At 53.1% G+C, this 24624-nt stretch overlaps 14 protein-coding genes and 1 non-coding gene across 15 annotated transcripts; 8 read left to right on the forward strand and 7 right to left on the reverse strand.

The window, feature by feature from the left end:
* Positions 1–568: 568 nt before the first annotated feature.
* On the forward strand, positions 569–2924 carry QC763_205660 (uncharacterized protein). Its single transcript, XM_062909606.1, has 2 exons — positions 569–843; positions 907–2924. The coding sequence occupies exons 1-2, from the start codon at positions 787–789 to the stop codon at positions 2839–2841; spliced, it is 1992 nt and encodes a 663-aa protein (XP_062768411.1). The 5' UTR covers positions 569–786; the 3' UTR covers positions 2842–2924.
* A 213-nt stretch (positions 2925–3137) lies between these two features.
* SEC22 (SNAP receptor) lies at positions 3138–3749 on the reverse strand (the record flags this gene model as incomplete). The annotated part of the gene is made up of 1 exon (XM_062909607.1): positions 3138–3749. The coding sequence occupies one exon, from the start codon at positions 3747–3749 to the stop codon at positions 3138–3140; it is 612 nt and encodes a 203-aa protein (XP_062768412.1).
* Positions 3750–4730: 981 nt separating this feature from the next.
* On the forward strand, positions 4731–5963 carry QC763_205675 (uncharacterized protein; the record flags this gene model as incomplete). Its single annotated transcript, XM_062909608.1, has 2 exons — positions 4731–5081; positions 5139–5963. The coding sequence occupies 2 exons, from the start codon at positions 4731–4733 to the stop codon at positions 5961–5963; spliced, it is 1176 nt and encodes a 391-aa protein (XP_062768413.1).
* A 54-nt stretch (positions 5964–6017) lies between these two features.
* Positions 6018–8009, forward strand: QC763_205680 (uncharacterized protein; the record flags this gene model as incomplete). The annotated part of the gene is given in 2 exon segments (XM_062909609.1): positions 6018–6473; positions 6489–8009. The coding sequence occupies 2 exon segments, from the start codon at positions 6018–6020 to the stop codon at positions 8007–8009; spliced, it is 1977 nt and encodes a 658-aa protein (XP_062768414.1).
* Positions 8010–8179: 170 nt separating this feature from the next.
* Positions 8180–9900, reverse strand: QC763_205690 (uncharacterized protein). The gene is made up of 3 exons (XM_062909610.1): positions 9492–9900; positions 9285–9438; positions 8180–9234 (listed from the first exon to the last, which is right to left on the reverse strand). Exons 1-3 carry the CDS (start codon positions 9648–9650, stop codon positions 8546–8548), a joined length of 1002 nt encoding a protein of 333 aa, XP_062768415.1. The 5' UTR covers positions 9651–9900; the 3' UTR covers positions 8180–8545.
* A 255-nt stretch (positions 9901–10155) lies between these two features.
* On the forward strand, positions 10156–11139 carry QC763_205700 (uncharacterized protein; the record flags this gene model as incomplete). Its single annotated transcript, XM_062909611.1, has 2 exons — positions 10156–10576; positions 10631–11139. 2 exons carry the CDS (start codon positions 10156–10158, stop codon positions 11137–11139), a joined length of 930 nt encoding a protein of 309 aa, XP_062768416.1.
* A 504-nt stretch (positions 11140–11643) lies between these two features.
* On the forward strand, positions 11644–13038 carry QC763_205705 (uncharacterized protein; the record flags this gene model as incomplete). The annotated part of the gene is made up of 3 exons (XM_062909612.1): positions 11644–12150; positions 12250–12496; positions 12578–13038. Exons 1-3 carry the CDS (start codon positions 11677–11679, stop codon positions 13036–13038), a joined length of 1182 nt encoding a protein of 393 aa, XP_062768417.1. The 5' UTR covers positions 11644–11676.
* A 419-nt stretch (positions 13039–13457) lies between these two features.
* Positions 13458–13812, reverse strand: QC763_205710 (uncharacterized protein; the record flags this gene model as incomplete). Its single annotated transcript, XM_062909613.1, has 3 exons — positions 13458–13525; positions 13602–13740; positions 13810–13812. 3 exons carry the CDS (start codon positions 13810–13812, stop codon positions 13458–13460), a joined length of 210 nt encoding a protein of 69 aa, XP_062768418.1.
* A 498-nt stretch (positions 13813–14310) lies between these two features.
* QC763_205713 (uncharacterized protein) lies at positions 14311–14820 on the forward strand. Its single transcript, XM_062909614.1, has 2 exons — positions 14311–14595; positions 14671–14820. The coding sequence occupies exons 1-2, from the start codon at positions 14331–14333 to the stop codon at positions 14736–14738; spliced, it is 333 nt and encodes a 110-aa protein (XP_062768419.1). The 5' UTR covers positions 14311–14330; the 3' UTR covers positions 14739–14820.
* A 304-nt stretch (positions 14821–15124) lies between these two features.
* Positions 15125–16581, reverse strand: QC763_0035720 (uncharacterized protein; the record flags this gene model as incomplete). The annotated part of the gene is made up of 2 exons (XM_062905564.1): positions 15125–15810; positions 15873–16581. 2 exons carry the CDS (start codon positions 16579–16581, stop codon positions 15125–15127), a joined length of 1395 nt encoding a protein of 464 aa, XP_062768420.1.
* Positions 16582–16705: 124 nt separating this feature from the next.
* MID1 (stretch-activated cation channel mid1) lies at positions 16706–17119 on the reverse strand (the record flags this gene model as incomplete). Its single annotated transcript, XM_062905565.1, has 1 exon — positions 16706–17119. The coding sequence occupies one exon, from the start codon at positions 17117–17119 to the stop codon at positions 16706–16708; it is 414 nt and encodes a 137-aa protein (XP_062768421.1).
* An 810-nt stretch (positions 17120–17929) lies between these two features.
* Positions 17930–19376, reverse strand: YOP1 (ER membrane protein DP1/Yop1). Its single transcript, XM_062909615.1, has 5 exons — positions 18853–19376; positions 18549–18764; positions 18467–18492; positions 18303–18398; positions 17930–18246 (listed from the first exon to the last, which is right to left on the reverse strand). Exons 1-5 carry the CDS (start codon positions 18904–18906, stop codon positions 18132–18134), a joined length of 507 nt encoding a protein of 168 aa, XP_062768422.1. The 5' UTR covers positions 18907–19376; the 3' UTR covers positions 17930–18131.
* Positions 19377–19515: 139 nt separating this feature from the next.
* QC763_0035750 lies at positions 19516–19589 on the forward strand. Its single transcript has one exon. It is a non-coding gene; the product is annotated as a tRNA-Val (tRNA).
* Positions 19590–19616: 27 nt separating this feature from the next.
* QC763_205740 (uncharacterized protein) lies at positions 19617–23113 on the forward strand (the record flags this gene model as incomplete). The annotated part of the gene is made up of 4 exons (XM_062909616.1): positions 19617–20470; positions 20587–21160; positions 21215–21508; positions 21568–23113. Exons 1-4 carry the CDS (start codon positions 20455–20457, stop codon positions 23111–23113), a joined length of 2430 nt encoding a protein of 809 aa, XP_062768423.1. The 5' UTR covers positions 19617–20454.
* Positions 23114–23643: 530 nt separating this feature from the next.
* On the reverse strand, positions 23644–24177 carry QC763_0035770 (uncharacterized protein; the record flags this gene model as incomplete). The annotated part of the gene is made up of 1 exon (XM_062905566.1): positions 23644–24177. One exon carries the CDS (start codon positions 24175–24177, stop codon positions 23644–23646), a length of 534 nt encoding a protein of 177 aa, XP_062768424.1.
* Between the last annotated feature and the right edge of the window lie 447 nt (positions 24178–24624).

Below are 24624 nucleotides of genomic sequence, written 5' to 3' on the forward strand. Positions count from 1 at the left end.
AGAAAAGCAGGGCCCAGGAGAGGCTGCTTCGGCGGTTTTCTTGCTGGTGTCCCTCTGGGAGAGTCATTACGAAGCTTGTGAGAAAATCACTTGAGTGCAATACGCGGCGTGTGGCTGTCTCTCTTCGGACGGGCAGCCTCATCCTTCGATTCCGATTACTCTGTTGAGGACGACGCTTCACCACCTTTTTTTTTCTTCAGGTAAGCAGTTGTTTCTATCCTCGATGTGCGGAATACTACTAACGAAACTCGATGCTGTTGGCATCAAATGACCAGGATTTGGGACCTTCGGCAGACGCTGGAAATACCCGACGAGCTCCTGTGTAAGGGAGCGTCAAGCCTCGCAGCTGAGGCTGATGAAGATATCCGTCACATCATGGACTTTTGACTGTCTTGGTATCCGATAGCTTTACCATAGCCCCTAGTAAAAGATGAACTTCAAATGCCCTGTCTTATTCTTTCTTGATATGTGCCTCAAGTGAAACAAACAAAACAGCACCTTGTTGGAATATGTGGGGTGCATGGACCCCCACCCAGCCTCGGGAGCTGCCGTGGAACCGTGGCCTTGTCCCTGACTTTGATTTGTAGCGCCGGCCGGCCGGCCACTTCAGTGATCCAGGGCCTGGAATTACGCCACGACGCTAGACAGAAAGCGCAACGTCCGTCTCGGAAAACGTGCCCTTTGCAAAGACGTCGATTTTTTTTCTTTAGATTTTTCTTGTCCTTATCTCCAAACGTCTTTCCATATGAACTAAAGTCAACTCCGGAATCGATAAAATCGCCCAAGATGCCGGAACCCGTCGCGGCAGCAGGCGCTGAGCCTGCTCGCCAGGAGGAGCAAGGCGTAGGTTGATATGCTACCCAACGGCTGGCTGTCTTTGACCATGTTCACTAACAATGGCTCCAGCAATCGATGCTCATGAAAATATTCCAAGGTCTTGCGATGTGGATGGCCATGCAGTTTGTTATGAAACAGTTCACAGGAGGCGGCCAAAAGACCACGTCAGTCACCAACGCCGACGGACAGGTAGTCCAAGTCGCAACTGGTGCCATACCACCATACCATGAGCGCCCACGACAGCTGAACGACGGAGCTGTCTACAGCCATATTCCCCAATCCATCGCTCCAATCTGGCCAGACAACAGCGCCGTCGATATCATCGTTACCGTTTCCCCGTCATTCGTTGCTGAGCCTCTCGACAAGCTACCCAAGGACACCATTGTCTTTCAGGAGAAGGGGTTCAGGATTGGAAACTGGAGCGACACAAGAGTTGCCGAGGGAACTATCAATGTGCCAGTTCCTGTTCAGAAAAACGGCACTCTCTGGGGACACTTTTACATTGGATTGCCCGGCGCCCCTCTCGATCCGACTCAGCGTAATTACGATCCTGGTGCTGCTTATCACTTTGTTCACCCTCTGACGCAGTACATCCCCAAGAAGAAGGAGTCCAAGACGAGGAACTTGCTATCCGACAATGCCGAGGTGGAGGAAGTCGTGGTGGAGGATGAACCCGAGCAGGCTGGCCCGATTGTCGCCAACTACTACCACCCCAACGTGTCGCTGTCCTTCATCCCTGGTAGCGGTACGTTTTCGTTTCCTCAGGCTCATCCAGCAATTCGCCAGTATATCCGTCTCGAGGCAACAGGTGCCCGTGACGGAACTGGCCAGAATGGATGGTACTACCCCATCCTCTTCGTCAACACCTTCTGGCAGCTCAAGTCCAAGATGACCATCGTGAACGAGACCGTGACCACTTTGCCCATCCGCATTGACCTCAACAACCTGGCCGACTGGAAGTTCAAGTTGATGGCCCCCATTGAGACGAACAGCAAGGAGCAAGCTCGCCAGGCGGCCTGGGGAGGCGGCATGTCAGCCGGTGGTGGCGACGGCAGCGAGATCGAGATGGTCAAGGAGATCTTCATGGACACCAACCCCATCCTCCTCTGCGTCACCATCATCGTCAGCATCGCGCACATGATCCTCGAGACTTTGGCTTTCGGCTCTGATATCGCCCATTACCGCAAGAAGAAGGACAATGTTGGTATTTCCGTCAGATCCATCCTCGCCAACGTCTTCATGCAAACCGTCATTTTCCTCTACTTGATCGACCAATCCCAAAACACCTCCTGGATGATCCTCGGCGGCCAAGGCGTTGGCATCCTGATCGAACTCTGGAAAATCACCACCGTCGTCAACGTCCGCGTCCGCGCCTCCCCCAACTCCCTCATCCCTTACCGCATCTCCTTTGAAGACAAGCACAAGCTCAGCACCACGGAGCAAAAGACTAAAGAGTACGACGAGATCGCCTTCAAGTACATGTATATGGCCGGCGTGCCTCTCCTCCTCGCCTACGCGGTTTATTCCCTGGTGTATGAAACCCACAAGTCGTGGTACAGCTACATCATCGCCACGCTTGTCGGTTCGGTCTACGCCTATGGGTTCTTGATGATGCTGCCGAGCTTGTATATCAACTACAGACTGAAAAGCGTGGCGCACATGCCGGGCAAGGCGATGATGTACAAGTTTTTGAACACATTTATTGATGACTTGTTTGCGTTTACGATCAAGATGCCGTTTCTGCATCGGTTGGCGACCTTGAGGGATGATGTGATTTTCTTTATTTATATTTATCAGAGGTGGGTGTACAAGGTTGATTATACCAGGGTCAACGAGTTTGGTCAGGGGGGTGATGATGAGGAGGAGGAGGAGGAGGAGGAAGGGGCCAAGAAGATTGAGGAGAAGAAGAAGGAAGGTGAGGTTGTGGAGGAGCCGAAGGAGGAGAAGGAGGCGGTTAAAGTGACGGGGGCTGAGAAGAAGGGGAAGGCGACCAAGAGGAAATGAGGTGTTACCATGGGAGTGGGAGGTTGCTGGTGTCTAATTACGTAGATTTTAGCATTACATGAATTCATGTCAAAACATGGGCAAAATAGGGAGAACCGAGGTGATCTCATGACCATTGTAAACCCTTGATATTCACATGTTAGCCCCCAAGCTCTGCTTGCCTAGCCAGTTGCTCGCATGCCTTTGCTCATCTTTATACATATTCAAACATGTCGCTTTCCCAATAACTCCAAATGCTCACGTCCATCCGCCTCATTAATTCCAATACATCTCCCCCTTCCCGCAGTGCTTACCCCCTAGAAAAACCTCCACCAGACAAAAATCAATATAAACAACCCCAACCCGGCAAAAGGCCCATACTGCTTCAGCATCAAATCCCAATTGATCCTCACGGCTGCCTTGCGATACTTTGCGCTATCATCCCTCAACCTACTGCTCAACTCGCCCATCCTCTCCAGGCTGTCCCCCCGATACAGCAAATCCTCGATATTCTTGGTCATGACCTTTGTCACGTCCCTCAGCTCATCATTGAGCTTGTCCAGGTTCTGCGTCGCCCTCGCGTCAGAATAGGTAGCTTTTGTCCGGCTGATGAAGGTGTCAAACTCCATAAAGGCGTAGGGGCGGAGGATGGTGGACATGAGCTGCTGCTGGGGGTAGGTGGTGGAGAACTCGGTGGCGAGGTCGGAGAGGTAGGTGAAGGCGAGCTTGCGGGGGTAGGAGGCGTCGGTGATGGTGAGGTAGACGATGTCGGACTGGAGAAGGTAGTGGATTGTGTAGGCGCCTGACGAGATGCTGGCTTGGGGGTTGGAAGTGCGGGTTAGGCGACGGAGGATGAGCTTGATTTGGGATTTTACTTCGGCTAGGTCGGGGGGGTCGGAGGGGGAGGTGTCTGTTGAGGCGCAGAGCATTACTCCTATTTGGGGGGGGGGGGAGGGGAAGGTTAGTTGATGAAGGGGGGTTGGGGGGGAAGGGAAAGGGGAAAGGGGGGAACGGACCGTCTATGCGGGCGATTTGGGTTGAGCGGATCATTTTGATTTGAGGAGGAGGAGGAGGAGGAGGAAGAGGAGGAGGTGGTGGTGGTGGTGGTGGCGGTGGTGGTGGTACTGGTGCGGGTGGTGAAGATGTTTGGCTTGGTATTGCGGCTGCTGCTGATGCTGGTCGCAAAGGTGTCAAAGACCAGCCAGGTTACCTTTGGGCAGGCGCAAGTGTACGTGGCTTTTTTGGTTGGAGAGGTGTCGTCCTTCAGCTTCGGCTCCGGGGCTTGTTGCAGCGGGTCGGTAAAGAGCAATACACTGGGGAGGCACGGGCGGGTATCTGAATTGACTGAAAGAAGAGATGGAGCAAGTGTCATCCCAAGCCTTGTTGCTGACGTGCTACGGTAAGTTGTCAATGATGCAAATGTCTTGCAGAGACAGGGGCAGCTAGCTGTAGGGGAGGAGCTGCCGCATGTGTGCAAGGCTGACCAATCATAAAAAGAAGTTGCTGTGGTAATCGGCAATCTGCTCCACTTTGAATACTGAACCTGCCTGATGCCACAGCCTTGTAATACATCCACGTTCACCTTCCGTTTACTCTGTCAGTGGGAACAACGTGTTTCTCCGCCTTTCGACTTTGTCCGTTGGCTTTCCCTCTTCTCACACAAACACCAGACAACATTGCCAGCCCAGGTCATATTACAGCAGCACATACAGTACCGAGGATCCAAGAGTCTCTTACTCGCTTGTTATGTAACAAACATCGCATCGTTGACCACCCACCATCCTCCAATCCTTTTTTTTTTTAAAAAAAAAAATTACTTTTGATCCCAGTCACGACCGGATCCGGCGACCAAAAGCCCCCAGAGAAACCTAAACCATCATTCCAGTATTTATTTGGAGCTATCAGCAACGATGGGTGACTCTAACTCTGGTGCGCTAACGGCCCTGTCGAAGAGTCCTGATGTCCAAAGCACCGGGGCCGCGCCCAAGGGTCCTGAAAACACGCCCTATCGAGACTTCGATCGCGGAATCCCGGATTCTCAGGAGGATGACGACGACGGCGGTTATGCTGACTACTCTCGAGCCACAAGAGGCTCCAATAAGCGTAGAAGCTGTGACGAGCCTCTGGTTTCAAGGTCTAAGAAGGCCAAGACTGCTGCTCAGTCCAGGGCGGGGCTTAAGAGAGCCCGTAAATTCCAACACCCGCAAGTTTGGGGAAAGAATTCAGGTCTCTTGCAGCTGCGCAATGGCAATGCCCTTCGCGTACGTATACCTTGACACCACGAATTCCGCGCTGAGGCTGACCCTATTTTGCCAAAGGATTTGTTGTTGGCTCCTGGATCATGGAACCGTTTGGGCGAGGCCGATCGCCAGACCATCTTGGCCAAATTGCCCAACGGATACCAGCTTGACGGGAAACCCGATGTTGCATCTCTGACAAACGACAACAACTTTCGCGACGACTGCTCGCAATACTACAACAGCATCCGGGACGGCCATCTAACTGAGAATTGGCTTACCAAGGCATGGAAAGCCCACTACAAAGATGTGCGCGGCGATTTCAAGAAGCATCTTTTCAATGCGTTCATGGACAACTTCATGGAGGATGCTTCTGAGAAGCCCAAGAGGGCCGACAAGGGAACGGGCAACAGATTGGGAATTGAATCCAGCAAAAAGATGGAAACGGAGACCAGCAAGAAGACGGACACCGAGGCCAGCAAGAAGACGGACGCAGAATTTAGCAACGAGGCCGACACCGAGACCAGCAAGAAGACGGACACCGAGACCAGCAAGAAGCCGGACGCAGAGTCGAACAAGAAAGCAGACACAGAGTCTAGCAAGGATGCCGACACAGATTCCAGCATGATGACGGACACAGATTCCAGCAAGAAGACGGACACCGAGACCAGCAAGCAGCCGGACGCAGAGTCGAACAAGAAAGCAGACGCAGATTCCAGCATGAAGACGGACACCGAGACCAGCAAGCAGCCGGAGGCAGAGTCGAACAAGAAAGCAGACACAGAGTCTAGCAAGGAGACCGAGGCTGAGGCCAGCAAGAAGGCTGATGACGAACTGGCGCCGGCTGGTGACAACAAAACACAAGATGCCACTGGCAAAGCTCCTTCGCCCAAGGCCACTGACTAGAATAAGGGGCCGAAGCGAAACCCGCCTCGCGCCGTGAAGCGCACACGAGACGAGATGGATGGGGGGTCAGTTGAGAAGAGGCCGCAGGAACCGAAGGCCAAGGGGAAAGCGGTGGACGAGAATCCCACATCAGACAAGAGGATTACACGGTCCCAGACTCATTCAGGGCGTGGAAAAAGGAAAGGTGGTTGCGGGGGCTGGTCTTTATATCGCATTTCAGAGACGAGATTTGACGGGAAGACTGCGGAATTTCAAGGTGACCCTGAAGATTCTGAAGCTGCTCGTGATGCAGCAGGAGAGTCTTCCAAGTCGGGGCCTGCTGATGTTCAGAAATCTCGTGATGAGGGAAAGGGTAAAGAGCGTGATGAAAATGGCGGAGATGATGGTTGTGGAGGGGGTCATGGCGGGAACAGCGACGGTGACAAGAATGATGATGGCAAGAAGGGCGATGGAGATGGGCCAGGTGACAAGAAGAAGGGCAATGAAGAAGAGGAGGATGTGGAAAAACAGGATGAGGAAGAGAAGGATGAGGAAAAGAAGGATGACAACGCTCAGGCCAGCGGACAGACCGGTCTTGAAGATACACTGGATGAAGAAGCCCCCAGGCCTGGCTCTTCCGGCTTTCAGCCCGCATCTAGGAGTCGAAAAAGATCCCGACCATTATCTTCATCCTCGGCCGGTGGACAATCACCCAGACTTGGCTTTTCGCCTCGATCTAGAACTCGAGAAGCATCCCCACCATTTTTGACACCTTTGGCCCGTGGACAAACCCCTCGTCCCAGGCCTCAAGGAGGATCCCAACCACCATCTTCTTCTTTGGCTGGAGGGGAAACGCCCAGGCCTCGCCAAACGCGGGACGGTCGAAGAGCCCGCAGACACAACCAAAGAGATTACCAAATGCTCGCCACGTACCGTGGACGCGGATCTTCAGCGGATTTGGGTGACCCTCGATTGGTACAATCCAGATGGGATCCGACGGAGGCAAGTTGGCTGAACTTGAGTAACGGGGCCACGATGCAATGGTCGGTAACACACCAGCCCGCAACATATCAGCCTGGCCCAGTAGAGCAGTCTGTAGAGCAGTCTGACCCAGAAGAGCACGACAGTCTGAATTCTCTGTTCCCTCGCAACCTACTGTTGATACCTGACAGAAGGTCGCCACGTGACGTAATGAGACGGGTATCGGAGTGGGTTATTACGCAGGATTATGCGCCTTCACCCCTTTTGCAGACCATAGCATCATTTTCCGAAACGTCCTCGTCGACTTCACCAAGCCTCAACCTGGCAGCTTCGCCGACATTCAACACACCTGCGATGGGGGGATACTCGGTCTACGATGGTATAACCGGTAACGAACTTCCACCGGACCCTCCCCGACCCCGTCGCGTGACGCCTTCTCCGCTGTCGCCCGCTCCCGCGGTGGCCCCTCGCCCTGACGTTGAGGGCTCTTCGCGCCCTGGAAGTCCTCCGCCTGAGGGTGACTTGGACTCTTCTGACACTAACCGATATCTCCCCGACAGCCCGCTTCCCGACGAACGAGACATGTACCCATTGTTATTTTTTCCTCCCGGTGGCCCAATTTGCGCGATCAATTCCCCCGGGGGAAGAATCTTTCAGGTAGCCTCGCCGGGACCATCACTGGTTGTTGTCCACCGCGAATCGCAGTCCATTTTCGCCGTTCCACCTTCCAATGCCCGCTTTTCGCCCGGGGGTGAACTTCGACCGTTTGGAAGGTCTTATGGATGTGGCACTTTGTTGCCGGTTCTTGTGAGTCCGCTTACTCGTGTTTCGCCCCGGGCTGAGCTGCTGCCGGCCCCGCCGGGTTTTTCGGAGACTGTGTATGAGAATCTGAATGGGATGGCTGGACGAGATGAGGAAGAGGGTGAACTTGGTAGTGCTGAAATGGATTTGGACGGGGATGAGAGTTCAGGTGATGAGGTTATGTCCAGGCTGAGTATCATGGATCCAAGGGATGAGATTGGTAGTGTTGAAGGGGATTTGGATGAGGGTGAGAGCACAGGTGGTGAAGGTTCGTCTGTGCAGTAATGGTGTTGAGCGCTGGAGAGGGGGAAGGATGTTCGAGCAGAGCGAGTTGGGAATTGTGGTTTTTTTTTTTTTTTGGTGTTGGGGAGTTGTTTTGCCAAGAGATACCCCTTATTGGGCAGCGATAGGAAGTGTTTTGGGGCAAGTAGAACAATAACGACAATTTGATGATGCGACTGCCGTTTTATTTTTTTTTGGTGCAGATAATATGTCTCATGCTACATATATAGTCTGATTCGAAGAAACTAAATCATTGTTGAAAAGGGCTGGGTTGTCACCCTTGCCACAAAATAATTAACATGGGAAGGAGGTTAACGCATATTATATTGTGAACCGTGGCTTGTCGATAGGGTTATGGAGATATTTGAAAGGGTTCTACTACTATTGAGGTATGGTTTATAGTATGGTACAGGTCAGCATTGTTTTTGCTGTGGCAAGTATTTTGTGGGGAGGGTGGTGTGGTTGTCTTGTAAGGCGTGGTGACAAGAATGCTCTTGGGCGTATTGAGATGGCTGAAAGGGGGTATAGAAACCACCAAACTAAATCTCATCCTCCTCCTCATCAAAATCGTCCTCCCTCCCCATGTCGTACAATATCCTGCCCCCCCCCCCACCCACCTCGGTCTGGGCGTCAAAGTAGGGGAGAACAACGCCTTCGCGGTCGCGGCGTTGTTTTTCGGTGAGGCCCAGGTTGAAGGTAGCTTGGATTCCTTCCCCCTCCTCTTCCGTTGTTTCTGTGGAAAAAGCGGGGTGGTCAGACAGGAGGATCACTCCGCCGATACCCTTTGTTTGTTGTCGGTGTTGAGCGGTTGTTGTTGGGGGTGACGGGAAGAGGACGAACTTCTCTTGGACGACGCGGCCTGATTTGCGGCGGAGTTCCATCGTTATCACCACCCCTTGGGGGGAGGATGGGGAGCGGAGGGAGAGGAGGACGCCTTCGCGGGATGAGTGGAGGCCGAAGACGGGGGCGGGGAGGGATTTATTCTCTGCGGCTTTGGTGGCTAGGACGTGGGAGAGGGGGGTGAGGGTGAGGATCGAGGTGGAGAGGTGGGTTAGGACTGATAGAGGGGTTGGGGTGTAAGGGTTGGATTGGGGGAGAAGGGGGATGTCGGTGTGGTAGACTAATAGACAAGAGGTGGTTAGGGGGGGGATGATGGATTGGAGGAAGGAGGGGAGGTGGGAGGGGATCGAGAGGAGGGGGTGGATTGTGTCGAAGAGTAAGATGTTTTCTAACGAGGGGGTTAGTGAGATATGAAGGGGTATGGGAGGGAAGACATACTTTGGTTTGGGGAGGAGGGGGAGGGTGTGACGTGGGGGATTATTTCGGAGGCGAGTTGTTGAAGAGATTTGTGACGGCCGCGGATGAAGACGTCGGCGAGGGGTGGCTTCTTGAGGGTAGAGAGGGCGATGAAGATTATTTTCGCTTTAGAGATCTGAGCAAGAGGTTAGTGATGAAGGTGGAATAAGGGGGTCAAAGGAGACACACCTTGGCTCGGGTCATGAACTCATTGAGGACTGGGTGAGCTGGCTGCTCGAGGTTGTCAAGAATGAGTGTGAGTGGTGAGGCTTTGTCGCGAAGATTCAGAAGCTTTTGGAGTAGGAGGAGCGAGTGCGAGCGGTGATGGGAGGCTGCTGAGGGCGACATGATGGCTTTTGATATATCAGGCTGCGAGACAGAAAGATTTTCTGTGAACTTGTGAAGGTAGGTGTGTATGACTGACTGACGATGAGAGTTGAAAGTGAGGGTAAGTTAAAGTGGGGGCAGATATCAGAGCTCGCAATGGGTGGTAAACTAGGTCCAACGGTGGGCTACTATGAAAGTCAAAGGAGATTCAAACCCTATATATTCAGCTATTTCAAATCACGGCAACTCGTTGAGGTATCCATATTCCACATCTGGCTACAGTTCCTACAACCTCCAAAATGCTCTCCAATATCAAGCTCAACCCCGCCAAATTGACAAGATCTCGAGACGCTCGGACCATCTGCCAGTGACGCTAAAAATACAGGGGGGTCTGCCTACTGAACAATCAACGTAGTGCCCGCTCTCACATCGTTTCCCAGCAGCGCGGTCTGGAAATTTCCAAACTGCCTGCCGACGTCACTCCCGTTGAAATCGCATCGCAAATCAACAAACCCGCTAAACGAAGATGGCGGACAGAAACCACGGCAGCTCTCGTCGCGGAGGCGATAGAACACACTATGATAACAGAGACAGAGACAGAGACAGAGATCGCCGTCGCGACCAAGACAGGCGCAGAGACCGCGACGACGATAAGAGCAGACATCACCACCACGATCGGTCATCGCGCGATCATTACGGGAGGGATAGGGATAGAGACAGAGACAGAGACAGAGACAGAGACAGAGACAAGGACAGAGACAGAGATAGCAGAAGATACCGCTCTGGATCAAGAGACAGAAATGACCGCAGGCGATCACGTTCTCCCCGAGGCGACAACAGGCGAGATGACAGGGGCAAAGGGTATCGTCAACGGGATGAGCCGAGAGGAGACAGGGAGAAGGATCGAGGAAATAACACCCCAGGTAATGCTGAGACTTTAGGCAGCGGTAAGTCACCTTCTGCTTCCCATTCTCGCTGCCACATTGCTAACAAACTCCCAGAGAAACCACCCACCAAAGAACTTCAACCTCCCCAGCGCCGCCCCCCACCAGTCGGCTCCCCCCGTCGCTCAGAAAGCCCGGACAGAGGCTTCGATCGCGAATTTGGTGGCAACAAACCCACGGAAACACTCCCCACCCGCTCCAAACCAACCAGCGCCAACGCATCGACCCCTGTCGCAGCACCTGTTTCTTTCAAGGTTAAGCCACGGGACGATCATGACGGGACATACTCTCGAGGCCGTAGCGAGGAACACGACGAGTACCACCAGTCAAGAGGGAGGTTCGATGCCGACCCTATGGATGAGGACGAGGAAGACGACGTTGTCGTCGAGGACGACGGGCTGGATGACATGGCTGCTATGATGGGCTTTGGCGGGTTTGGCACGACGAAGGGAAAGAAGGTTACTGGAAACAATGTGGGAGCGGTCAAGAAGGAGAAGAAGACGGAGTATCGCCAGTACATGAACCGGGTTGGTGGTTTCAACAGGCCTCTGAGTCCCCCTCGTTAGAGGCGACTGTAGGGCGACTGGGAGGGCACAAGTGGGAAGTACCAATTTACAATCTGTGTCGTTGGAATTGATCCCGTTTGTGAAGAGAGAGCAGCGCTGACAAGACATTTTGACGAGGGTCCCCGACACGGTGTAATGCCAGCTTCGCGCGAGCCATTATCCCATATGTACACGTATGGTTGGATTTTCTGTAGAAAATTATCATTATCGCTGTTATCCTGCTGTTGTTGCTGTTGTTGTTGTTGTTGTTGTTGTTGTTGTTGTTGTTGTTTGTTATGATCTTGACCGCTTCTTACCTGACCCCTGCATGGTGCCTAAGGGTTAGGGTTATGATACGCTAGTCTCCAATTTTTTTTTTCAGGCATCAAAAACCCCAAATAAGCGGAGCACCTTGATGGCGTTGCTTGCACCACCTCCTCTCACCAGCCACCCACTTGACCTTCTCACCTCACACCCCCCCTCACCCATTTCTCACCTTTTCTCTTCACCATAAATCCACTCTCACCCCGATTTCGCAAACCTCTCCCTCATTTCAAAATGGGCTCCTCCTCCAAGAAAGACCGCGCGGAATCCGTCCTCAGCGCCCCCGCCCCCTCCATCAAGAGCGAGAAGCGGGAGAAGAGATCGTCCAAGAAGTCGTCTTCCTCCAGACTGGAGGATGTAGCCGAGTCGGTTTATGAAGACGAACAACACAAGAAGCGTAAAAAGGAGAAGAAGGAGAAGAAGCGCAAGGCTGCTGCTGCGGAGGCGGAGGGCGAGGATGTAACTGCTACCGAAGAGGTGACTGACAACCTTCTCACCGCGGAGGACGAGAGGCCCAAGAAGAAGAAGAACAAGAGGGATGATGATGATGAGGTGAAGAGGGCCAAGAAGAGGAAGGAGGAGGAGGAGGAGGAGGAGGAGGAGGAGGAGGAGGAGGGGTCGGATGGGGGGGAGACGATCAAGAGCAAGGAGTCGAGGCGGAAGAGGAGGGAGAGGGAGGAGGAGGAGGAGAAGGAGAGACGGAGGAGGGTGAGGAGAGAGAGGAAGAGGGCCAAGGGTGGGGAGACAGAAGAGGAGGGGGAGGAGAAACCTAAGAAGGAGAAGAAGGAGAAGAGGGAAAGGGAGGAGAAACCCCCCGCCACTACCGAAACCGCCCCTGCAGCCGACAACTGGCGCGTTGATGCCCTCTCTGGCGGAGAATCCCGCCAGTCCAAGTTCATGCGTCTGCTTGGCGGGGGCAAAAAGCCCACCACCACCACCACCACCACTCCCGGGTCTGCCCGTCCCCGACTGGACATCAACCACGTCTCGGCAGAACTCGAACAGCAATTCAGCGCCGGCATCCGCCAGAAATTCGAGACTGGGGGGCAAAAGCGTGGCCTGGGCGCGTGACTAGTGCTGGTTCTTGTGCTCGTATTGTTCTTGGTCTGTTGGCTGCCGGTGCTTGCCTTGTTAGCGTTTGAAGTGCGTGCGAAGTGGGAGTGGACTGTGACGACTCACCAGCAGTTGTACTACTGGGTGAGGGTGAGGGATTTGGGCTTGTACTTTTGGGACAACAAGATGATGACGGGGAGGGTGGTGTTGTGGGGGGTGGTTGGGTGGGCCAACTGGGCGAGGTTTGGGCTGGAGATCAACAAGAACAAGAAGAACGAGTACAGGAACCGGAAGGAACAGAGGCATTTCCAGAGGGGGTATGAAGGGCAGAGGGGGTTTTGGGGTGGGAGAAAAGTGGAAGAGGTGGTGGAGGATAAGGAGCATGATTACCGGAAGGCGTTGAGGGAGAGTAGGGTGTATGCGGGCAGGAGGGAGTTTGAGGGGAGGAGGGAACACAAGGTTAGGGATTATGAGAGCCGGAGAGATTATGGGAGTCGGAGGGAGCACAGAGAGAGGAGGGAGTATGATGACCGCAGGGAGTGAAAAGTCCGGGGATTAGCTGTAGATACAAAGCTGCAAACTTGGGTCCATTTCGGCGCCGGAACACCAGCACGGTATATGATATATGTATACAGAGAAGAACAAGAACTCCAAAACGCAAATCAATGGCTTTTTTCTTTTTGGCCAATATGACAAAACAAAATAAACGCACAAAAAAAAAAGACATGGTACAACAAGATGCGCAAACAAAATGGTTTGGCAACCTCCAGCCAGCGCCCGCTACCCTTCCTTGATGGGTGTCCCATCCCATCTCCGCGACCCGGTGTTTTTGGTGTGCATGCCCCCTCTGGCAGCATGGCTTTCAAAAGCTCGGCGGGAATGTATATTTCCTCTCCACCGCTCCTCTAAATTCCCGGTTCGGTGTACAAATTGACGTTTCGTGGTAGTAATTGGTGGGCTATTTACCGGCCAAAGATACGGCTCAGCGCCTCAAAGACGAGACCGCCAAAGATGATGAAGCCTAGAACGCCTGTTTTTTTTTTTTTTTGGTTTTATTGTCAGCAATTGCTGGGATATATGGTGTTGGGGGAGGAGAGAAGACGTACCCAACCACACGGGGCTGATTGGCGACTTGAGCTGCTCCTTGGGGACCTTCTTCTTGATCTGCTCGATGTTCTTGCCCATGCGCGCCTCGTTCTCCTTGGCGAACTTTTGGTTGGCTCGCCTTTGGGTGGGTGTTTGGGCCTGTTTAGCAGGTGGTGTTAGTTACCGCATGTTAATGGATGTGGTTCGTGGTGGTGGTAGAGGGCGTACCATTGTGGGAGATGTGGTGTGTTATTTGCTGTGGTGGTGGTGGTGGTGGTGGTGGTGAAGCTCGAGAACGAGGACAGCTATCCTTCTGTGGTGTAGGTATGGTCGAAGTTGTGGTTCGTGGCGGAATAAACCCAGCAAGGAAACTGAATTGACTTATCGGCGGGTGGGTATCAAGTCGGTAGGGGGGTTCGTAAAAAGGGAAGGAGGTGGGAATGGGGGATGTGAATACGAAAGAGACAGAATGGTTAAAGACTGGCCAGATTGCACACACCCCAGCACATATCTCGTACGGAGACCACCAGTTCAAGGGTCGCGAAGTTCAGGCCATCTGTCGTTGAGCACAGCAGCAAGCAGCCAGCGCGCTATCCACACGCCACGCGGGAGGAGCATGGACCGCCCCTGTGGGACCTCAGCGGGGCTGGCAGGGCAGGGGTGGGGCCAATCAGTGGTGCTGATCTATCAGCAGCAGCGATAACTTCATGTGAAGCGAGTACTTCACATACCTCTTACCATTATATCTCATGAGCAGGCCAACAACAAACAAGATGTCACCCCTCAGAACAACCCTCCCCCGCCTCCCAGTCTTCAGACGCTCAATCCTCACCCTCTCACAACTCAGACAATACTCCTCCTCCTCTCAAAAACCCACCTCCCAGACAGGAGTCTTCTACAAAGCCTGGACCAGACCAGTCGCCAAGACAGCCCTCCTCGCAGTATTTGTATACCAGCTGGCCTACTGGGGTTGGTCAAAGCTTGAGGTGGATGACATCAAGGAGCAAAAAAAAGGTATTGTACACTTCACCCAAAAACCATCAAGAGAAATAACTGACAGCTAACAAGAAGACTAAACAAATCCAACAGCTGAGATCATCAGACTGGAAGCCCAGGTCAAGAAACTGCAGGATGAGAAGAGGAGAGAGGAGAAATGAGGCATGAAATCTGTAGAATATACACAACCAAAACCTTTACTTGTAGCAACATGTTCAGTAATGAAGCCTAAAAAGCTCGGCGATCTACATCTCTCTGTATATGCTCACAATAACCACCTCCGTTTCATTCAAACAACCACCAAACGCCATCCCTCTACAATATCAAAATAACATGGTATCCACGCACCGGTCCTTACAGATGATGTACTAGACAAAAAGGAAAAGCCAAAAAAACAATCGCTCGTTTACCTGCCAAAAACCCTCATACATGTTCCCTAATAACGCCATTGCTAAGAAAAATAAATAAATAAGCTAAAAAAAAAAAAAAAAAAAGAAAAAAAAAGAAAAAAAGAAAAAAAGAAAAAAACCTCATAACCCATAACCCATCAAACCCCCCAAGCCACCCCCATCCCCACCACCGCAGCCAACACACCCCAACGTACAAGCACCTTACCCTCCCCAGAAGGAATATGCGCACTCCCCTGGAAATTACAAACCAACTCCCCATTCTCCCTCCTCTGCCCATAATTCCCCTCAAACCCCAGCCCCCCAGGCTGGGGACACCCAAACCCCATACTCGCCGGACAGCTCCTCACCAAATCATAACACAAGTCCTCACACGGCAGCAACTCTTTATACGGCCCCGGCCTAATCTCCTCGTCTATCCTCGTGTTCCGACTCGAGTTGAACCGTGTAATGTTCGGCATGCTCCCCAGCTCCTCCTTGCTCAGCATCTCCCCGTCCGGGAACGGCTGGGATATCGCCCTGGCTTGCAGATAAGGGGCGCTGTTGCCAAAGTCTTCGCAGCGAGGGATGGTGACGGAGCAGAGCCAGTTCTTGTAGGCATTGGCGCAGTCGTCGCAGGTCCTGACGAGGGAGTACCGCTGTGTGGGCCCAGCTTCGCACTGGATCTGCTGGAGGGTGAGGTTAAAGTTGACGTAGAGCTTGGCCGCGTGGTCGTCGTAGAATCTGGCGAGCTGGGTCGAGTTGCCAAACGACGGGTTGGAAGGGACGGAGTAAGCTACCTCGTTGCAGAATTCGAGGTCGGTGATGAGGGCGCAGTTGCCGTGATCTATCATAATCTCTCATGTTAGCCTCACCACTTCAACAAAAAGACCAAACAAACAAACCCACCCGACTTGGTCGTGAAATCAACCGGCTTGAACACCTCCACCCCCCCGCCTCCCCCCTGGTCCTCCCCCCCTTCCTGCCTCCTCCCCAAACCCAAACCCACCCCCCTCCTCTCCCTCGCCAAAAAAGCCGTATAGTTCGTATCGGCCCACAACCCATTAAAGAAAAACTGTTGCTTCGGCAACCCCCCCATCCCCCGTCTCGTCATACTACTCCTCACCTTCCCCTCCTCCCTCCCCCCCCTCACCCCCGCAATCATCGCATTCAGCTTCAGCCCACACCACGAACGCTTCAACCCATCCAACCCCCTATCCGTCTTGTTATGCGCAAAAAGCACATACGGATACGGCTCCATGCTCATAATCTTCTCCTGCACCTCCGGATCCCTCTCCGTCGTCAAGTTGTGCGTGATCAGCAGGGCCCCCTGGGAGTCACTATCCACCCAGATGAGATCCGCGTCATCCTGATCGTTATACGCAAAGTAATACCCCTCCCCCGAGACCGCAATCTCAAAATTGTATTTCCCCTCAAAAACATCCGACACGTTCGGCGCGTGAACCGCAATGTAAACATCCTCGGTGGCCGTGAAGTTGAAATTGACAGCCCCCTCCACAAACGGCAACATATGCTGAGTCGACATGTCTGCCAACGGTCCGGGAGCCTGATACTCGGCCGACTTTGACACAAAAAGCGTCAACTGCGGCGGTTCCATCTCTTTCGTTTTGTCCGGTTCGATAGCAGTCGGTTGTTTGCAAGTGTTGACCGAGATGTAGATCGTCCTGCTGGAGGCCTGCCTCTCTCCCAACAGCCCCTCCTCTTCTTGTTCACCTTCACCCTCACCTCTCAACTCCAACCCCCCCTTCCCGCCCAGCAAGAACCGCCAAAGGAAACCAAAACCTCGTCGTGCTCCCCTCCTCCAAGTCCATAGGCGTAGGGTCCGTGTTCTCCAGCTTCAACAACCCGTCCGCTGCCCGTCCAATGATGCTCCTGTCGAACCCTATGAAATCCGGCTCATACATCGGCCCGCCCGCCGGGAGGTTGGGCGTAAAATCGAGGTCGTCATCGAATACAATCGGTAAAAGCCGCGGCGGCCGGTCGAGCTCGGCAACGGCAAAGTGCGGTGAAAAGAGGCTCAAATACAACAAAACCAACAAGCAAGAAGCAGCAACCGAAGCCGCCAACCGTGACTGCAACGGGCTCAGGTGCATCGCGCAGCAAAAGTATCCCCTCGATGATTGGCAAAAGTTCATTGTTTGTTTGGGCTGTTGTTGTGAAAATATTCCCCGTCTCCGGCGTGGTGGTTGATCTTCGAATGCAGACCCCTGTAGGTAGGTGACCGAGGGAGGCCGCCCGGTTTATCGTAACATGCTACTGCTCTGCAAAAGGGATCGTATAGATTCGAAAATGCGCAGCGTGTTTGTGAGGAAGAAGAAATCGCTCGTACTTCGTCAATCGTCGGGTCGTTCGTCGTGGAAAAAAAGGTTTGGATGTGTCTGTGGTGGTGTAAGTGCAGATAGACAATCTGGAGCATCAGCAGCCGCATCCAGAGGGTTAATTGATGGTTGCCGCCTCGGCAGCCCGGGCCCTTGCAGTGGCGCCAAGGAACGGGCTGCCAAGAACCCGATGGGAATTGGGACAGGGGGCGATCCCACAGAATTACGTATCCTTTCACATGAAACACTGAACCAAAAAGGTCCATGCTCACCATGTCGATCTATCCAAAGGATGATGCCATACACGATACACTCCGATAAATTCCCCCTCTTTTTTTTTTTTTTTTTTTTTTTTTTTTTTTAAAAAAAAAAGGAAGAAAAAAAGGTGGCCGTAGTGTAACCCCTCTCTCTTCTCATCACTCCTCCCTGCTACATCCCCCCTCCTATTCAGCGTACATACACAGTAGAATCCAAACAGCGCGCACGAATCTATTCCGGAAAAATTGCCCAATCCCGAAAGGAAAATCCCACATAAAGGTTGAATCCGTGAGCACCAGTGTACCTAACCCCTCCCCTGAACCCTAGAAGATACCCTCCCATCCCAAGCCACCATGCATGTGTCTACCATGTCGTCTGGAGTTTCCAACCTTGCCGCCGATCCGCGTGGCCTGCGTCGTAAATCATGTCCAACGTCAAGAAGGAAACGGGCATCTGAATGCTTTTTGTTGTTTCACTTATCTCCTCGAAGCTAGCTAGACCCCCACGCAAAGCCAAGTAGATATCTGCTTTGCACTTTCACAGGAGAGGTCCAGCAACCGATAAGACCCATTTACTCGGTGTGGAGATCGGCCTTCGCGCGGAGGCCGCTGGCGGTGGAGCCAGAGGTCTGGAAGTGGCGGGAGAGGGTAGGGGCGAGGAAGGAGCGGAAGATGATCTCGGCACCCCTGATGTTTTGGTTAGTTTTGGGTAGATGCGGAAGCAAGGGGAGGCAGCAGCTTACTTGAAGGAAGGGAGAGAGAGCCAGAGAAGGAAGATGAACTTGAAGGTATAATAGAAAGGAACCCAGTAGACGACGCTGATGAAGCTCTCCAGGACGCTGGAATTGGTTAGTATCAATCTGTTTTTCGGAGCCCGACTTCTTGGGCATCAAACGAAAGGCCTTACGTGAAGAAAGAGAAGACAACCCAGTACTGCACGAGACGTCAGTCATTGATACCAAAACTTTCAGCACACCATAGACACTTACGGTCAACCATTGGGTATCATCGTGCTTGTCAGCAGAGAACAAGGCACCGAGGGAGTAGTAGCCGGGGATGACAAAGCCGGCGATGTTAGTCAGGAGCTGACCGCCGAGGTTGAGGAGGATGAGGAAGAAGTAGAGGGCGACGGAGCCAAGGACGGCGTAGGCCTTGGGGACACCGGTTTGCTTCTCGAGGTTGATGAGAACGGGGTACTTGGAGAGCTGCGAGACGGTGGTGTGAGTACAAGCACGAGGCGCAAGGCAACAACAATGTGAGGGGATTCGGATTCGGGCAAAGACGGAAACGCACCTCCTTGTCGAGCTGGCCAACGTAGACCTGGGCCTTATCCTGGGGGGAAGACATTGTTGCGAGTTGGTATAATGCGATCGTTGAAGATGCTGCTAGCCGGTGTGGATTGTCAGAAGATATTCGGAAGAAGGACGCTCGAGGTTTTAAGGGGCCAAGACTCGCAGGTCTGAGGTTGGGCACTGCCCGAGTGGGGAGTGCTTCAGGAGAGTAAGAACAGGAGAGGGCCCGGCAATTTCGGCGGGGAAGCTCTGGCTGAGCCACGAGCTCGTCGCACGCCTAAAAATACCTTTTGGATCTTGACAAGGCCGGGGAGGGCAGGGAGGAAGAATGAGGGGCTTACCTGGTACTTTTGTTGCGAAAAAAAGTTGAGTGAGGTGCTAGTGATGGGCTATGTTGCAAGAGCAAAAGTGTGTTTTTCTGTAACTGTGTGTCGGGAGGTTGGGAGCTCAGGAGGTGAGAGGAGCCGATTTGTTATCAGAATGGAGCCGAACGACGGTGGGAGGGTGGATGCAAGGTGAGCAATGACGACTGATACGTGTGCACTTGGCAGCTCCCTTCTCTTGTTTTCAAACTCGAGTCCGAAGGAGGGGTAGTCACGTGCTTTCTTTCATAGAAGTTAAAGTCGTATGCGCTATTTCCACCCCTGCAGACATCTAATTCTCTGGTTTCGTGGTGTAGTTGGTTATCACGTCAGTCTAACACACTGAAGGTCTCCAGTTCGAGCCTGGACGAAATCAATCTGATATCTTTTTTGGCATTTTTGGTTCAGTCATTTCCAGTTCAGATCTTATCTTTTGATCTTGCTCAGACATTTGGATCTGACCTTTCCCATGACCACGCTGTGATGCGCGTCTGCACACACGGCCCGTTGACACAGACAGCAGGTGACAGTGATTGACTGATGTATGGAAAGAGACAATATGTGCCTAATCGAGGTTATTATCAGCTCAACGCGAACCGTGTCTACCAAGTCTAAAATTCCAGGCATTGGTCTTCTGAAGTATACAGCTGCATACTTGCTCGCTTCTTGATGTGCACAGCTACCCGATAGGTATTGAGAAACACTGTTCAGGCCACCGATGAAAGATATCCCACATCAGAAGAGATACACTACGAGACGGTATACAACTCATGATATCAGCAGCATGGCTGTCTGCCACTGTTTTCATCTCAAAGACGTTGTTGTTTCTGTCGAGGTCGTGAAGCGAGCCAATGGCACAGCGTCAGCCAGCAATGTGGGGGGTGGATGGTGGGTGGTGGTACGTGCGGGGAGGATGACCACAAGGAGGCTGGAGCGCATTGCCCCGAGCAGCGCCTGTGTTTGTTGATTTCTTTCTCTCCTCATCCCGTGGAAAATGCGCAGGACTTGCTGAGCACCAACGCCGCTTACCGCGCTGCACGTTCCGCTCCACCTGCACCTGCACCGCGCCGAACAGACAACCTCCATATCGAATAGATCGAGTATCGCGTATCCAGGTCGCCTTTGCGTCCATCATATCTCCATTGTCGCAACCAGGCAGGGTGTCCATCTTGGTGTTTTGAGCTAGCTAGCCGACAGACCAAAGCAAAGCAAAGCATTGCCTGTCGACGAAAGCGGTGGCAATGGACTCGACCCACGGTAAGGGACCCATTTATTATTAGTATTTGTTTATTCTGTTTTGTTCAATCGTCAAAGTCAAAATTCGTTCTGTTCTGGGACTCGCAAATTAAATCCCTTCTCCTTTCTATATCCAGATCCTCTGTCGCTTGCCAAGGCGAGAAAGCGGCCACGGTCGCGAGGCTCAACAGCATCCATGCATAGTCACACAACACAGCCCAATATCGAGCATTCTTTTGCCGACAGTCAAGATGTCTACGGTTCCTCGCAGTGGATGCCGGCCAGCGACCACCAGCACACCCACGGCCTGCCACAGCTGACCCCCGAGGACCTGCTGCTGGCGTCACAGCTCCAGACCGGCCGTGACTACGCCAACGAGCCACCACTCAACGCCTCGATGCAGAGCGTCGCCTTCCACCACAGCCACAGCATGAGCCGCCAGTCTATCTCGGCCGACTCCTTTGCCGGCAACACCAGCTTCGACGACAGCCAGATGTTGGACCGTGACGGGAACGACGACGGGGACTCGTTCAGCGGCTTGCAGCCACCTGCCAAACCAGGGTCGAGGTCGAGCGCAAACAACGAGATGGAGATGAGGCAGCTGTTCAATGCCAGCAAGCACCGCACCTTGCAGGACGTCGCCCTGGAGCTGCATGGAAACGAGAGGGGCCCAAACTCGGAGCGGACAAGACAGGTGTTCGCGATGCTTTGGTATGCACGCACTGGGCTTTAGCATTGATGATACTCGACGACTGACAGCGGTAGGATCAACTCGGTGTGCTCCAAAGGGAAGGGCTCGGTACCAAGGGGGCGTGTGTATGCCAACTACGCGTCGCGTTGTGCCACGGAGAGGATCACGGTCTTGAACCCTGCCAGCTTTGGGAAGCTGGTCAGAGTTCTCTTTCCTGGGCTGAAGACAAGGCGATTGGGGGTGCGCGGAGAGTCAAAGTATCACTATGTTGGCTTTAGCCTCAAAGAAGAGCTTCCCGAGCCAGAGGCTAGTAACACACAACAAACGGTACCTCTAGGTGACAATATGTCTTTCACGCAAAACTTCAAGTCAGTTTCCCCCCCCTTTCACTTTCACAAGGCGGCCGTCCACCTAACCAAATCCACAGCACGCTGCCCAACAACGACGTGTCGACGAGATCAGAACGAACAGCGTTTCCCACGCCAGATCTCGGGAGTCAACCAGGACTCAAGGCTCCTCGGTCTCGCGAGTTCCAGCACAGTCTCTACAACCAACCGCAGGTGTCCAGCTTCGACCAACTGCAACGGACGATGGACAAGACGGCGAAACGGCTCAAATTCTCCACCGACACAGGCGAGGCCTTTAAACAATCAGATCCGCTCATACTTCCTAGGATCGAACCATTTTTACCAAGCGGCACCGATGCGGACGCCGCCAAGTCTCTCACGGCCCTGTATCGATCACACTGCACATCTCTTGTAGAATGTATCCGTTACTGCAAGGAAAAGACGTTTTTCCATCTTTTTACTTCGTTTCAGGGCACCCTCACCATGCCCGTCCAGAAGCTCTTTTCACACCCGGCCATCGCGCCATGGATCGAGGAATGCGACTTTATCTTGTACCAGCGCATGATGCGGATAGTCTCAGGCCTCACGCTGCAAGTGGTCCCCAAGCCCGTCCTCGACACGCTGAGGAGCATATCCGAGAGGCTTGTTCGTCACATTAGAGAGTCGTTCCACGGCCAACCGGCCCATGTATTACGAGCTAAGGAGGCGCCCGCCGCCCTCTTTGCCGGCCTTCTTGACCGGGCCTTGCGAGTCAACCTCACGGCCCACGCGGCGGCAAACATGCTGTCGAACCCGGCAAACCGAGACCTGATGTACGCGGAGTTCATCTCGATGATTAACGTTCGCAAGATTTCCGAGAGCATACCGTCGCGGGGCATGGACGACGTGGTGAATGTGTTGCTGACGGAGATGAGGCACCTGCTGGATCCGGTGAATGTCCCCTGGGATATTGAGTGTCTGACTGTTCACGGGGATGTGCCTCCGCAATCGAGGCAGTCGCAGGAAGCTGTTCAGGATGACACGAGCGCTTCTAATGTGTTGGATCGGTGGGTTAACTTTCTGAGGTCTTTGCCGGCGAGGTTTCCGTATGCGTCGGCGACGGATGTTGTTTGGTGTGCGCAGCGGTTGGGGACGGCGCTGATGAGGGATTTGACGATTGGGCAGGGGAAGAGCTTTGGGAGCTGGTGGGTGACGAAATGCTGGCTGGATGAGATGGTGGAGTTTATGGCTGAGCAAGGGGGGTTTATGCAGCAGAGGGGTTCGGGGGGGTTGGGGGTTGGTTTGGTTGGGGATGGGCGTGGGGGGCTGAGTGTGGCTAAACGGGGACAACAGCAGAATATTGGAGGAGGAGGTTCGAGGTATAGCAGTGGGAGTGATGATTTTCATCATTTGGGGGGGAGGAATGGTGGGGGGGAGCATGATGGGTTGTTGGGTGGGGGGCAGCCGGATAGGGCTGTTTTTCCTAGTGGTCCCGGGACAGGAGGAGGGGGCCAGGGAGGGCAGCAGAATCCGGATGATAGTGGGATTGGGATTAGGACGCCGGATGAGGACTTGCCGGGGGAGAAGTTTGGGAGTCCGGTTGGGGGGGAGGGGGATTTATTTGGGGACGGGGGGTTGGATTTGTAGCATGGGGGGGGTAGCAGTACGATAAAGGGGAGTTTGCGGGGGGTTTGTTTTTTGTACCAGTGAGTGTGCTGGTTATGTGTGTTATGAACTATGATATGGGGTTTAGCGTATGGATCTGGGGGTTAATGTGTCAATTTTTCTTTTTTTCTTTGTTTTTTTCTTGAGATGGTGTGGTGGTGTTTTACTTGTTGGAATGGTACTTGCTTGTTGTTTAATGTTTCTGGTGGTTACGTGGGCTTGGGAGGGTTGGTTGGTTTTGCATAGGGAGGGAGGGGTAAGAGGGTTTACCTGTCGTTGCTGCTGGGAATCTAAAAATGATGGGAGGATGGGTTTCCGGGTGGTTTACATGTACAAATGACGGAACAAGTTGCGGTTGTGAGAAGGGGGAGGGTGGATGGGAAATGAATGGATATCTGTATATTCTGTGGTCTGATAAGTGCAAAGATATCCTGTTTATCCTTCCTCCAATCATTTGCTTGACTGCTGCTCGTGCTTTGTTATAGGTGTTTGTGTTTGCGTTTGGCGGGATGTTACCAAACCACCCAACGCTTCCAATCCCTCCTCCTCCTGGGATGTTTTCCTCTGCCCCTTTCCCCAATTCTGTTTGATGAGTTTGGCTCTGGTCGGGGATACCGCCGCAGGGAACCAAACTCGGGCTCGCGCCGGGGCCAGTCGTAGGGGTTCTCTTCGCCTTCGCCCCAGATGTCTTTTGGGTTGAAGGCGCCATTGCTGTCAGCGTTTGGGTCTGCCGGAGGTTCAGGGGGAGTGTTGAGGGGTGTGTCCCTTAGTGAAGGGGGGACTGTGCCGATGGATTTGTTTGGTGGTGGTGGTGGTATACCTTTCCGTCCTCCCAGCCCTTCTTCCTGTGTAGGGATGTGAGGCGTGGTCATTGTTTTGAAGATCTGATCTTCTATTGTGTGGGGGGTGCCCAATGGGGGAGGGGGAGGGGGAGGGGGGACGAGTTCATTCGAGTGGGTGTAGCGGTGTGGTGTTGGGGTTGGGAGGGCTGATGTTGTCAGGAGGAGGGTGGTTGTGAGGATCAGGGCTGGTGATGATAGTTTCATGGTTGACATCACTTTAACAAACATATAAAAGAAGATTTGTTTCTTTCTTTTAGGTATCCAGGATGAGGAAATTGATTGCCATTGTTGAAGCATGTCCATGTGGCAGACACTTATACCACTACCATCTCGCTCTCACCATGCCGACTACCCGGCACACTGACATGCCCAGGAACACTTCCCAATATCCAGGCTACACACATTGCTGCATTTATGCGTTTGAACCAGTCTTGGAGGCCGGTGGGCGATATATGTCCAATCCGGCTGAATTGCATCTGCCACCTCCCAAGAGTCTCGGCACTCACGCAGCATTGCAGTCCGTAACCGATCGATTGATGGGGAAGAGGCCATAGCTGGAAATATAAATTACACGTGTTGGTTTACCGTGACTTTTGGGTTGCTAGTTGTATTCTTAGTGGTGGGACATATCCGCTGCCCCGTTCTGAGGAG

Source organism: Podospora pseudopauciseta (assembly GCF_035222475.1).
Source record: "Podospora pseudopauciseta strain CBS 411.78 chromosome 2 map unlocalized CBS411.78m_2, whole genome shotgun sequence".
NCBI classification, from domain to species: domain Eukaryota; kingdom Fungi; phylum Ascomycota; class Sordariomycetes; order Sordariales; family Podosporaceae; genus Podospora; species Podospora pseudopauciseta.